The sequence below is a fragment of the Eupeodes corollae genome, chromosome 1 (assembly GCF_945859685.1).
Source record: "Eupeodes corollae chromosome 1, idEupCoro1.1, whole genome shotgun sequence".
In the NCBI taxonomy this organism is placed as follows: Eukaryota; Metazoa; Arthropoda; class Insecta; order Diptera; family Syrphidae; genus Eupeodes; species Eupeodes corollae.
In genome coordinates this window covers 224,514,845-224,528,532 of record NC_079147.1, presented here as the reverse complement: position 1 = coordinate 224,528,532, position 13,688 = coordinate 224,514,845, and the positions used below count along the sequence as shown (strand labels likewise).

At 35.9% G+C, this 13,688-nt stretch overlaps 1 protein-coding gene across 1 annotated transcript; it reads right to left on the bottom strand.

The window, feature by feature from the left end:
* Positions 1-3,346: 3,346 nt before the first annotated feature.
* LOC129941792 (WD repeat-containing protein 46) lies at positions 3,347-12,513 on the bottom strand. The gene is made up of 3 exons (XM_056050517.1): positions 12,023-12,513; positions 3,560-4,805; positions 3,347-3,498 (listed from the first exon to the last, which is right to left on the bottom strand). The coding sequence occupies exons 1-3, from the start codon at positions 12,409-12,411 to the stop codon at positions 3,364-3,366; spliced, it is 1,770 nt and encodes a 589-aa protein (XP_055906492.1). The 5' UTR covers positions 12,412-12,513; the 3' UTR covers positions 3,347-3,363.
* Positions 12,514-13,688: the final 1,175 nt, after the last annotated feature.

The window sequence follows — 13,688 nt, the reverse complement described above, 5'->3', positions numbered from 1 at the left end:
TTTACATGCAGCTGTCACGGTACTGTGTTACCGACCGATTATAGTTTGAACAATGGTAGTGCAGTGTTTGGTGCTTGGTTTTTAAGGTAGGTACACATTTTCGAGGCGCTTTTATGTTTAAATTAAGAGCATCAAACACTGAGTACTTGATTTGATTTTGCAATAGGGGTTTTCATGGGAATAGATACATTTTATTTTCACAAATTTTATGTGAAAATCTGGAAGGTAAGCCCGATGCCAAAAATAGAAATATTTCAGATCTTAGAATGACGGTTCGCAATAATATAAAAGCAAATTTGGAATTCAAAGAAGGAAAGATATAGAAAACCGACTAAACAAAAATTAGTAAAGAAAAACAAAATAGTTGTGGCGGCTTAAAGAAAACTATTTACTATTGTACAATAAAGTATAGGCCAGCAGTAGAAATAAAATCCTAAAAATACAATTTAATGTTCTCCAAAGAAGTGTGCACAACGTTAAATAATGAAAGAAATACAAAATTATTTAAAAAATTATATCCTCCTGCTGCAGTCTTCCAATGTTGAATCTGCTCCTTAATGTTGTTGTTCGCCTAAGAGCTTCCATGGATATTCGTACGCGCAGTTTAGCAATCTCAAAGAAGAATTTTAACGTCATTTTTGGAACACTGCTCATATGTTTTGGCAGGGAGCTCGTGGAACTCTCCATTGGTATCCTTCTCTTCCGTCAACGCATGCGCGCTGATAAGGTTCAGGTGGTGGAATTTGGACTTAATGCGGATTGTCGTCACTCTTTCGCTTACTACCCGAAATCTTAAGACTCTTTGCTTAGTTTCCCTCTGACAGCAAAACCACATCCAAATAAGCGCTTCCTCCCATCGAGTAAAAATCACAGACTTCAATCTTCCTACTGCCTGGCTCATCCATCGCATTTGTGTGTGGGGGGGGGGGGGTGTTGTCAACATTATCAGCCCGTTCATCCAAAGCTATTACTTGTGTTTTCATCACACTTAAAAATTTCCTTTTTTGGCCGGCTTGTGAGGCCTACGCATGACAGAGATCGTTAGAGCTGGTTCTTCGAAGTGATATCTGGACCTTTGTTCCTACTTCCTGAGAAGGTAACTCGGGTGATAGAGCTCAAGGGGCACCACTAGGAGGTGACGATACGATTTTGCAGCACCAAAGGATGCCTAGTTTTTGAAATTATAAAAGATCTCTTTATGATCAAAATTCCTTCTGATTCTTTTAATATCATTAAGCCAGACAAGAACAACGAAAACGCCCTTTGGATCCGAGCAAGTTTTGTGCTACGGATTTTTAATAAAAAGTACATCATAGATAGGTAATAAAAAATATTGGAAATGTCAAGTGATTTTTCGATTTGATGTGAGGAAAATTCAAAAGGTCCAGAAGAAATAAACACTGATACAGATGAAAAAGTCCGGATCCGAATGAATCATTTGACATATCAGAGCAACTTCATCACAAATAAGTTTAGAAAGAGCTTCAATACCCTGTTATGGATATACATTTAAATTTCCGTCAAAAATTTTTTTGAGGCGCATGGGACACAATTAGAATTATTTTTTTGTCACTTTTTTAATGTAACTAAGTGTATCTGTCAACAAGTGCAATATATCTGTCAAATTTCCATCTACAAATTTCTTATAATCGTATAGGTATTATTAAAGATCTTTAGTTTTGATCTTAAACCAGTTTATTTTTCCCCATGGAAAGCAAAAAAGGGGAAAGTAGTGTTTTGACAGGTCTAGATCAAAAATAAATTGATTTATGTTACCATGAAAACCTCAAAAGTTTCAGGGCTTGACGTTTGTTATGTTGTACATTCTTATATAAAGCCAACCCATGAAAAGGCATTAAAAACGAAATTCAAAACTACCGTCTTAAAGTCTACAGAGCAAAACTCTTCGGTATTTCTAAGCTATTTGAACCCATTATTTGTAAAGTCATCAAAAAATCAAAAATCAAATGGGGTGGCGCAACAGTCCGGTGTGAACCAGGGCCTAGTGACTTACAACTCTCAACCATTCCTGTGTGCGAGTACTGTTGTCAGGAATGGAAAGGACCTACAATTTAAGGCCGAATCCGAACGGCTAGTTTGAGAAAGCACTTTTTCATGACAAGAGTTACTCTCGGAGAATTTGTCAATTCCTCGCAAGAGGCAGTACCCGCGAAAATTATTTTTTTTTAAATCAAGGTGGCACAGGCAGGGATCGAACCCAAGACCTCTGGCATGACAGTCCAACGCACTAACCATCATGCCACGGGTTTATTGGTAAATCTATAATTTGTGAGTCGATATGGCTGTGTCCTTCTCCAATTTACCTCTTTTTGTCCAGATTCGTTCGAAATCCAAAATAAGTTGACTGTATCTTCATAGACAGTTGTGCCTTAAAAGATGACCTAGCAAACTGAAGGCCATAGGTCTAAAAGATATATTTATTATGTCGATTTCTTCTTACTTATATAAGAAAAAGAAGTGTGCTGTCATTAGAATTTTACACCAACTCTGGATTGCCACAGGGAAACCACTTAGGACCTAAACTATTTGTTGTAAATTTAAAGATTTCCCTTCAATTATGAAACAGTCATCTGTTTTGATTTACGCTGATGACTTATAAATTTTTAAATCTATAAAACTCTATTGACGACTGCAAACGTCTACAGGATGATCTTCATAGTTTTCATGAATGGTGTAGGTAATATAAATAAACTTTTACTTGACATAGTAAGAGAGTGAATTTATTGTTAAGACTTAAGAGTAGTATACGTGGCGTAATGGTTAGTGTATAAGATTATCCAATAGAATAAATCAACAACAATTCCCATGTGCTGTTCTGTTTTATTTGGAAAAGGCTTTTGACACTGTATGATCAAGGGGTCTTTATTCAGAACTAAGCAGGCTTGGCATAACTGTAGAAAGTTTGGTATCAAAAGTGACAATGTAATTTCTGCCACAACATTCCAAATCAAAAATGGACTACCACAGGGAGCGTTGTATTCACCTATTCTCTTTTGCATTTGCACCAGCGATCTAATAGGTAGTCTAACCAAGGCAATTACCTATGCCGACGATCTTATTGCTTACAGAACAGCCTGAAAGTCTGAGGTTATTAGAATTCTCTTGCAGCGTGATTTCTAATAGATTCAGCGATATTGCTACGACTGGAAACTGAAAATAAACGTTAAGAAGTCTAAGACTCCTTTTGCTAGGGCCACAAGGGATACGTGCAAGATCGTTGATCTTAAGGGCAGCGATTAATGAGTAAGTGACCCCCTATTTTTATCTAGTTTATTATTGGCTAATACTAAATACCTAAAATTTATAAAAATGAAATTCTCAAATGTAAATTTTTGTAATCTTTTATTTTTTCTTTTTCGGTTTAAACCTATCCAGAGCACTAGGTTTGCTTTGAAGTGGAATAAAGTTTTCAGATTCTTCTAATTTAGTCTCCGCAATTATTTCCTTTTTCTTCTTTCTTATGTCAGCAATGAATTCCTAAGTAAAAAACAAAAACGATTAAACACTGTAGTTGGAAATAAATATCAACTATTCTTACCTTTCGTGCAGCATCTTTAACAATCTGTTTATTTCTAGCTGCTTTCACAGTACCACCACGTCCTTTCATTTTATGTCTGGATTTGAATTCTATTTGAGGTGGTTTCAAGAAGAATAATTCCTTCTTTGCATCAACCTTTTCACGAAGTGTTGGTACATCGACACCAGCAATTTCGTTGGGATTAAGTGAAATCAATTCAGGAGGAATCTTTTCTAACAGGGCATGCACTTCAAACTCCTTTCGCTGTGTCTTTGTTTGGTAGGGGTTGTCTTCGCGGGCGTCGTAGTTAGGTTCTCCAGAACCAGGCACAATCATCGATTGGAAGCCTTTGGCAGTGGACAAACCAAGAATATCCTCGTACGGACAAAACCGAAGTCCGTGTATGAAATCGTCACAACTTTGTTGCAGGTATGGTTGGCTGTCTGATTCAACGAATAAGTTCCTGTACATGCTACAATGATTTCCATTCGCAAATGCTAGTACTCCTCGCTGGGAAACGTCCAATTGGCTTGCAGCTGTTTTCAACTTGTATATTGCCATGGGCCCGCTCAGTTCCCTTACATCCCACACTTTGATAGTTCTATCCAAGCCTGCAGTCACTAAATGTTGACCTTTGGGGTCCACTGCCAAGGCCGAAATTGGAGTTGGGTGACAAAGCATTTCAGCTAAAGGTTCTCTAACTTTGGGCGACCACATTGAAACCACACCTTTTCCTCCTCCAACACACAGAACTCCATTAGAAGGGTTACTACGCATCATGCGAATATCACCTAATTTTGAATTGTAATGCCCAACGAGTTCGCCTATAGACACATCCAACCAAGACAGATACCCCTGACTGCTGGCACACGAAAGAAGGAAATGATATGGAAGGAATTCCATTTTATTCACACGGTACAATCGCTTAACACAATGCAGTTCTGTTCCTTGGTTGTCATAAATGTGCACCCAACTCTTTTGAGCACACGCAAACATTGTTTCAATGTGAAGCCAGGCAACTTCGGCAACTTCCTCCATGACATTGATTTCACAATGCAGACGTTTTGTGATCCAATCAAAAGCTGCAACATGTCCCATTCGACCTCCCAGAAGCAAGTGCCGCCCATTTTTTGTGTATCGCATCGAGTATGGTCCAAAATCCAAATTTAACTTGAAGAGCTTCGACGCAGTAGTAATATCAACTTTTGCAGCTATTTCAGATTGTCTATAGTCTTTGGTGCGTTCACCTTTATCTGGTATAATAAATCTGTTGCAAGATAAATAAATAAAAGCATTAACATCATAAAAAATTGACATCTCGAAATATTAATTAATCTTAAAATTCATATAATTGTCTCAAATATATTTTTGTTCTAGATTTTTTTAATCGTACCCAGGAGTATTACAGTGGTACAATTTTTCAAGGTTTTTATATAGTTATACATTTTAAAAGATACTTAAAGTTTATAATTAGCGCACAGTCAAAGGTATACCAAAGACACAATGCGATCATTAAGAAAGAAGGTTGAGGTTACACAGAAGATGTCGGTGTTGCATATTGCAATGACAGAGAAAGATAGAGCGTAGCAAGGCATTACACATTCGCGTAGTACGGCTAAAACACGAATCTCTGGAAAATTGATGGGCATTTCTAGAAGCGCGTGTATTACGGTTAAATTGTTTTAAGGGAGGAATGCCACTAGAGCATAGTCCATTAAAATAACGGAAAAAAAGGGTGAGACAAGAAACTTTTCATCGATGTTCAAGTGAGGGAAACGAGTTGATCAGACGGGGAGAACAATTTCTTGCATCTTCTCAGAACACCTCATCTTACGGCATTTTTTGCCGGCATGGCGTATGTGATCGCTCCACAAAAGGTGGTTGTTGATTCACATCCCGAGGATGTCGATAGTGGATAGTGGCAAAGAGGGTATATCTCGCTTTAACGATACAAGACAGCATTGAGTTGCAGTACCACATCCGAAAAGGAGGGTTGTGAGTCTGAAAACGAATATGAGAGTGCTATCGTTAGAAAAACAATGTATTGGATCATTGAGACTGGAAAAATGAAGAAAAGGGTCGGAGACAAAAAGGAGACATCAACATTTATATTATGGGTTTCAGACTTGAATCCGTCCAAAACAACTTGTATTGAACGGTTCGAAAGAAAATTTCTAATCCAACGAAGAGGAGATTCGTCAATACCAAAAGAACGCATTTTCGATAAAAGAGCAAGATGCCAGACTTTATCAAATGCAATAATCTTATTTTCTCCCAAACGTTGTAATGATTTGTTTCACTGTTCGGTGCGATAAACCATAAGATCACCAGTGGACCTATTGCTACGAAAGCCGTATTGTCGGTCATTAAGAAGCTTCGATCTTCGAGATATTTCTTGAGCTGATAATTAATCAGCGCTTCCATGACCTTAGAAAGAAGGGACATTGGTCGATAATTTGTGGGAGAAGAATATTCGCCTTTTTTGGGATTGGCTGAACAAATGCAGTTTTCCAACTACTCGGAACGAGTCAAGAAGAATAGGATAGATGGAAAAGCTTACGCAGTGGTTTTGCTGGCGTGGAACAACACTCTTCAGAATAATAGCGGGGATAACATCTGGGATAGCGGATTTATGAATGTTGAGATCTTTAAGAACTCTCGCCACAGTTTCGAGTTCGATAAAAGATTGGTCCCAAAGAATCTTTCACACGTTCAAGAACTGGGGGAGCCATGACGCTATCTGGCAAGGTGGAATTTTCGGTTAACTGCCTTGCAAATAAAATGGCTTTATCAATAGAGCTAACTAAAGGATTGTCATTGACAACATGCGTATTAACCGAGAAAGAGTTAGAATTCCTCATGTTTTTTACAAATGACCATTTCTTACTGCCTTCGGGACATTGCAGTATTTTTCGCCATAATTTTTGTTCATGTAAAAATTTGGTCCATCGAATATGGGCGATGCAGGCCTTCCTGGATTTCTTAAACCATTTCCGGTTATCCTCAGTTGGGTTGGCTTTAAAACACTGGAAGCTCACCTCATTCTCCTTGTTAACCTTTGCAGCTCGAACCGAACCATGATTTAACCTTGGGTTTAATACTTTTAATCCTCTTCGGAATAAAGGTTTCCATTCCCAAATGAATCATACTAGAAATCATATCTGCACTGGAGCCTACGTCGCTACCGAGGAAGCATAGTGACCAGTTAAAGATCCTAAAGAAATTATTGACACCGTCCCAGTTGGATTTCTCGTGCTACCAAACGGTTGTCTTTGGAGCTCTTTCTTTAACTGGATTTGTTTGACACGAGAAATTAGCAGATATGACACTGTGCTTATATTGCTTCAGCTGATACTTAATCACCGCTATCGGCTGAGAAAAAAAATGAGACATGTAAAGTAGGACAGATGGAAAAATTTACTAAGTGGTTTTGCCAGCGTTAAAGAACATATTTTTAGATCAATCTCGGGGATGCTGTCAGGGCTAGAGGATTTATGTGTTGAAATCTTTTAGGACTTTGACTGAAAGAAGATTGGTCTTATAAAATCATTTTCTGTCTGAAGTACTGAAGAAGTTATAACATTCTCTGACGGATTTAAATTGGTGGCGAACTGATTAGCTTTCTCTATTCGAGCTAACAAATGGAATGTCATTGGGGAGGTTCAGACATCATAAGGGGCTTCCTTTGCAGTCAACTTCATTCTTCGAACGTACATTTTGACCTGACTGACTGAATTTCAAATTCAGAACTTTACTTCACAAACCTCTACTTTAAGTTCATTTGCTTGCCAATCAGGTGCTAAAAATCTGCCTTACTTTCAAGTCCCTTATATATAAAACATATATATTTATACATTTGGTCCATTTGGCGTTACAGGTTTTCCTGGCTTGTTTGACTTTTTCCGGGTTTGTTGGCTTCATAACAACAGAAATGTACCTTTTCGCCCAAATAACCTCTTTGTGATTCAAATCGAACCATGCGTTTCATTTGGGGCTGATGCTTTTGTCCCTATTTGAGATAAAAGTTCTCATTCGCAAAAGAATCAAACTTGTGGTCAACATTAGTATAGATGAAGCATAGTAACCTAGTCCTGAAATAATTGTTAAGCCGTTCCAGTTGGCTTTCTCGTATTGCCAAATGATTCTCTTATAAGCTCTTTAACTGGATGGTTTTGGCAAGAGAAACTATCAAATATAACACAGTTGTCAAATGTACCGGTAAGAAGATAGAACACTGATAGTGAACTTATCCACGTCAGAAGTAATAATGTATGCTTGACCTTAACGTCTAATATTCGAGTCGGCTCTTTTACAAGCTGAATAAGGTGGTTAAACTTAAAGATCTCAGCACTAACCCAAATTTAGAAGCCAACAGGAATTGTGTACAATGAATTCACCCTCAATATCGATTTGAATGCGAGGTTATAAAGAAACGATTCTTTGGATGGAATTAGACAGAGCATCAAACTTACAAGAAGTTGATTCGCTATCAAGATTTGATCTTCTATACAAAGAACAAGTAGAATGTATAATTTCTTCAATACAAGTGCTGGTGTTCCACAAGGTTGTGGATTAAGTACATTAATGTTTGCAGTACATATTGATGACGTATGAAAAGATCTTCCTGGTGGTTTAAAGGTTGGTGAAACATTAATAAAAATGATCCTATACGCGCATGACATTGTACTATTGTCTGATAATCCCAAAGATTTGAAGTTGCAAATAAACAAGCTCAAGCGTTTTTGGGATTTAAGTATAAATGCTGAAAATACTCATCCAAGAACAAACTTCACAAGTGAAATGGTGTTTGGAACGTGAACTAAAAGAAATACTTAGGTTTCTTTATAACTCGTTACCTTATGCACTTAGACGTTAAATATCGCCTTTTAAAGAATGGAAAGATGTAGCTTTTAGACACAGCGTAGACTTCGACCGCAATAATACAGCCCATACCAATTGGCAGGAATTATTCTCCAGCTGTATAGCCAAAATAGATGATTCCCTGTATTTGTAATGTCTGAATAAAGCAACATCGACAACAAGGCTTAGATTCGCTTTTTAATCGAAATTATTTTAACGAAAAACTCACTCTTAACCCTAGAAAGATAACCATATTTCATAGACCATAAGTGATACACATGAACGAGTATCATTTTCTAGCTTTGTGCCCAATATTACAAGAAATCCGCAGGCTTTACTTCTGAAAGAGTTGTCTTACGCTTGAAGATATAAAGGATCTCTTAAATGGTTGCTCAGATTGGAACATTCTTCGTCTCAATAATCATGCCTTAAGTTACCGTAACAGTTTCATCGATTGAATTTTAAACTATTTTAAATTATGATTTAATAAAATGTAAATCTCTTTTTCTGTTAAAACATGTTCTTCATTTTTTTCTTTTTTTTTATTTATTTAAAATTTATTAAATCCGATATAATAATTTAATACTTATATATATTCGTAAATGTTATATTATTTTTTATATGTATTTATAACTTTTACCTTATCTTTTTTTTACTAAAAACTCGAAATAAGTCAACTAGGCAGACGGCAAAATTTGTATCAAGCTTTACAATTCTTATATCAACAAAATCTTAACAATTACCGAGAAATAAAGAATATGTTAATAATAAATAATAATATAAGAAACAAGTGTAAATGATGATATGCTTTTTCATAGAGAATTTGAATTAGAACAAAAAACATATTGATGTCGAAGATTGTAAGCAACATCATCCTTGGAGTATACGGCGGGATCGGAAACCTAATCTTTTTGGGTTTCATTTAGTATCAAAACAGCTGACCTGTTTGAAAACTCATGGAAGTACGCCGAAAGAAAATTTGCCTTTAACCCATTATTAATTGAAAATGTATTCTTTTCCAGCGGACATATAAATTTTTTGACTAACTGCAAAGGAAATTTTGCGACTTAAAGTCCAAACGTTTCGTTCAGGTACGACAGTTGGCTATTAGATGATGCCATATCTTTCTAAGACGCACGCTTAGGTAGTCATCTACCTATATATATACAATACTAGCAAACCCGGCAAACTCCGTTTCGCCACCAGATGGCTTCGTTTTTTGTAACATTTCGTTTGGGGATTAAAAGGTGAAGACAAATTATTTTTGTTTGTTTTATATTTGAAAAGGAAACATTTATTTCATTTCACAACAGTAATTAATTCATTTCGATTAAAAATATGAAGAGTAATTAAGTTGAACTTCTCTTAGTAAAAAATGAAAGTGAATCCAAAGTAAATACTGAATCGAAGAGTTATACTTGCTCGCAAATTATCCGTTTCATTGAAGTGCTCTTTAATAAACCAAAATTTTTTGTTTTTTGGTCTGACGTTAACACAAACAAAGCGGATTTTTTCCCAACTCGTGAGCACGCAACGTATAGCACGCAAAGTATAGCTGCGCATGTGAAAAACAATAGTTTTCTAAATTTATCCAACACTCAACGATTGGCTTGCGACTTGTTAATTGTCATTGCGAACGCAAGGCAAACCGAAATGTGCAATCGTTTAAAGTCAAATGGAAAATCAGTCGGGATCATTGGTATTCGAGGAATACATACATTTTCATCTGCGTACTTTCCGTTGATATTGGTTGCCTCAACCAAATTCGGCATAAGTCTTTTCACCGCAAGTCGAGTACCACCGACCGGTGCGGTAGATTCAGATTACGTAATATCATAGTAACTGGACCAACTTTGAGTTCCAGAGAGTTCATAAGCTCCCTTTGATAATTTACTACATCATCGGGATTTGTTATGGAATCAACCAATTTTGTATGTCACCAAATCGCCAGCGATTTTTAAGTCTAATTAAGAGTCTATATATCGGCAAAAGTCAATGGTGAGAGTAATTAATCCAGTTGTCGCATCAACTTTTCCATTTCCAACAGCTAACAATTGTTTGGAAAATTGTACAGCACTTTAACCATTTTGAATTTGAATTCTCATATAAGTGGTTAGCGATTAGCGATAATATTTTTACGTTATTGCAAAAAAATTGATGCCTTCAGGCAAGCATTCAATTCATCTGCAGGCCCTAGCTCCAAAGGACATCATGCGAAAGCAGTTATTGTATTCAAGGATGTGTTGAAGAAAATGGTTGGAATCGGGATCACTTGCATCGAACAATTGTTTCAGTGGCTGTGGTGTCGTAAGTAATGGTTCCAGTTTGACTTTTCCACTTGCGCACCACAATAAAACCGTTTTTTTTTTGTTTTAACTGCATTGCAATATCGGCATACAGTCGTCATTGGTCCAATCACTGTAGTTCGCAGTGGGGTCATATTGAAATGCCAAGCGATTGCATGATGCCAATGATCTTCTTATGCTCACGAGTTGTTTTAATCGGACATTTTCTCTTAATATATTTTATCTTTCTTCGCTTAAGTTCTGTGAATACACTTGGTGCTGGCTTGCATGTCTTTTGCGGCGGCCGATGTTCGCACGTCGTATCTAGGCATTTTATATTATAGATTATTTTTTGTTCTCAAAATATTCTAAGTGACAAATACTTTGTTTCAGTTTTTGAAAATTATAGCAAATTTGCTCAGAATGTGTGATACAGAATTTTATATAAGTGGATTTGGGGTCAACCAAATTTTCCACTTTTTTCTTATATTGCTCTATGATAAAAAAAAAACATTCAGTAAATTTTTTTAAAAGTCGTTTTTGCATTTTGTACTTATCATCTTTAAAACAAACGTTATTTGAAGTCGATATCTCTGAAGTGTCTAGAGATATGGTTGACTAAAAAAGGTTTCCAAAAGTAATCTTTGATTTAGAATATAGGACCCTTGAAACGTTTGTATTCTATAAACCTCATGGAGCCCGAGACGTTGAACTCGGTTCGTGCGTTCTGGAGTTATAGCGTCAGGAAGGAAAACCCGACATATTTGTATATGATAGATATACAACTCACAATACTGCTGTGCTGTAAATTATATAATTTTTTAAGGGAATTTGGATAATTTCAAACACCTAGCAAGTTTCTGTTTAGTGTTTGTGTTTTATCCAACAATAATAAAAGAATAATGCCTTGTTTTACTTTCATTTGAGATTTTTAAAGTTACATACACTACACGATCCCTTTTTGAAACAAAATGCTATGTTTGAATGGGTTAAACTAAAATAAGGACAGATTAACCTGAAGCCGGTTTAAATATGGCTCATCGTCAAAAAGTTTTGAGTCCCTGGAAAGGTTAATGTAACTAGCAGACTTTTCTCTACAAACAAATCGTCCAAAACCAAGAAAGGATCGGTAGTTTTATTATTTTTTTTATTAATTTGAATACCGGCATTCCTTATAACGTATGTTTTTACCAAAGTCTTTGACTCTTAAGTGACGTGATGTTATCAGCGAACCAATGAAGTTTGGATGAGATGCTTTGAATGAATCTCGTTTGTATCAATGTTTAAACTTATGTAAAATTAAAAGGTAACAAAATCACTTGGTGACTGGCGAACTTACCCTGCATCTTCTTTCAGAAGGATTTCAGTTCTAGCCGCCTGTTCTGTTGCATACTCATGGTAGATTTCCTTTCTCTTGAGTTTTTCTTTGAAGAAATTTGTTTTTATGCCATCGGATTCTATTTGTTCTCCGCGGGAATGTTTCTTCAAGAGTTCCTGTGGAACTTTAGATTTTCGTGGTTGCAGTGGTGTTTTCGATTTTAAAAGTTTTCGCAATGGTTTAGCTTTGGGTTCCACATGAATTACTTCGCCTTTGAATTTTTGTTCCTTTTCTGGTTTCAATTTTATTTTTTCGACTTCCGATTCATCGACAGGTTGGTCAAAGTAACGTAATGGTGCTTTGTTTTTAGTTTTCTTATCTGGTTTTATATCAAGATCGTCGTTTATCATTTTAAATTTAAATTATTCTATTTTAAAGAAAGAAAATAGTAAGTTTTGCTTCTCTGGAAATGAAAACAATTCACAACGTGCTTTAAAAGTTTGACATTTTGATATTGAGTTAAAACTGACAACTTCATGCACATATGATTAACAATAAATAAGGTAGACTCTTCAATGTTTGGCACTTTGAACTGTATTATCACATTTGTCATCGCTACTGAACGACAAAATTAGCGAGTGAAACAACTAGTTAAAAAGTTTCTTGTTTTTGACGTCATAAATATCGGTACATGACTGTTTACCTCCGCCGGTTTACCTCTGCCAGTTTACCACCGCCAGTTTACCTCTACCAGTTAAAAGTTATCAGCAATTAAAATTCAGTTGATTTTTATGGGAAGTTTATTCTTGAAATTCGAAATCTCAAAATCTTGGGTTCTAAAAACTGGGAAAATGTTTCTTGGAAAAATTATTGAACAAATACGAATACAATTTTTTGAATTTGAAGAGCACGTACAAGTTAATAAAAATTACCAAAGCAAACAGTTCTTGGTTAAGTAATTTAACTTAACAACATCATAATAAAATATACAAACTCCTGTCCCAATTTCCAATTACGAAACATATGTAAGTGCTTAAATTGTTAATTGTTCATGGAACTGTTAAATCTTTTACATTTTGTTAATTATTAAATAAACTATGCTTCTATGTCCAACTATGCGTTGGACTGTTATGCAAGGGGTCTGGGTTCAATCCCTGCCTGTGCCACCTTAATTTACAAAAAACAAATAATTTTCGCGGGTAGGTACTGCCTCCTGTGAGGAATTGACAATTCCTTCAAGAGTAATTCTTGTCATAAAAAACTGCTTTCTCAAATTAGACGTTCGGATTCGGCCTAAAATTGTACGTCCCTTCCATTCCTGACAACTCACACACAGGAATGGTTGAGAGTTGTAAGTTCACCACAACGGACTGTTTCGCCACCCAATTTATATTATATTTATGCTTCTCCAAATTCTGAAAATGGTTCTCCAAGTTTGTCCAAACTATTTTCATTCCCGACTAAGTGCTGCTAACTATATGGCGGTAGACTTAATATGAATCACTGTTAAAAATAAATAATGCATCTGTTTTAAATATAGTCATCAACACGCCTAGCACCAAAAACATTTGTAAAAGAATTTGAGCAGTTAATTATGGATAAAACTAATGAATTTGTTGAAAAAAAATTAATATTATTTTAAATACCATTCTTTTCTTCATTTGATTACTTCTTTCTAGTATTTCAA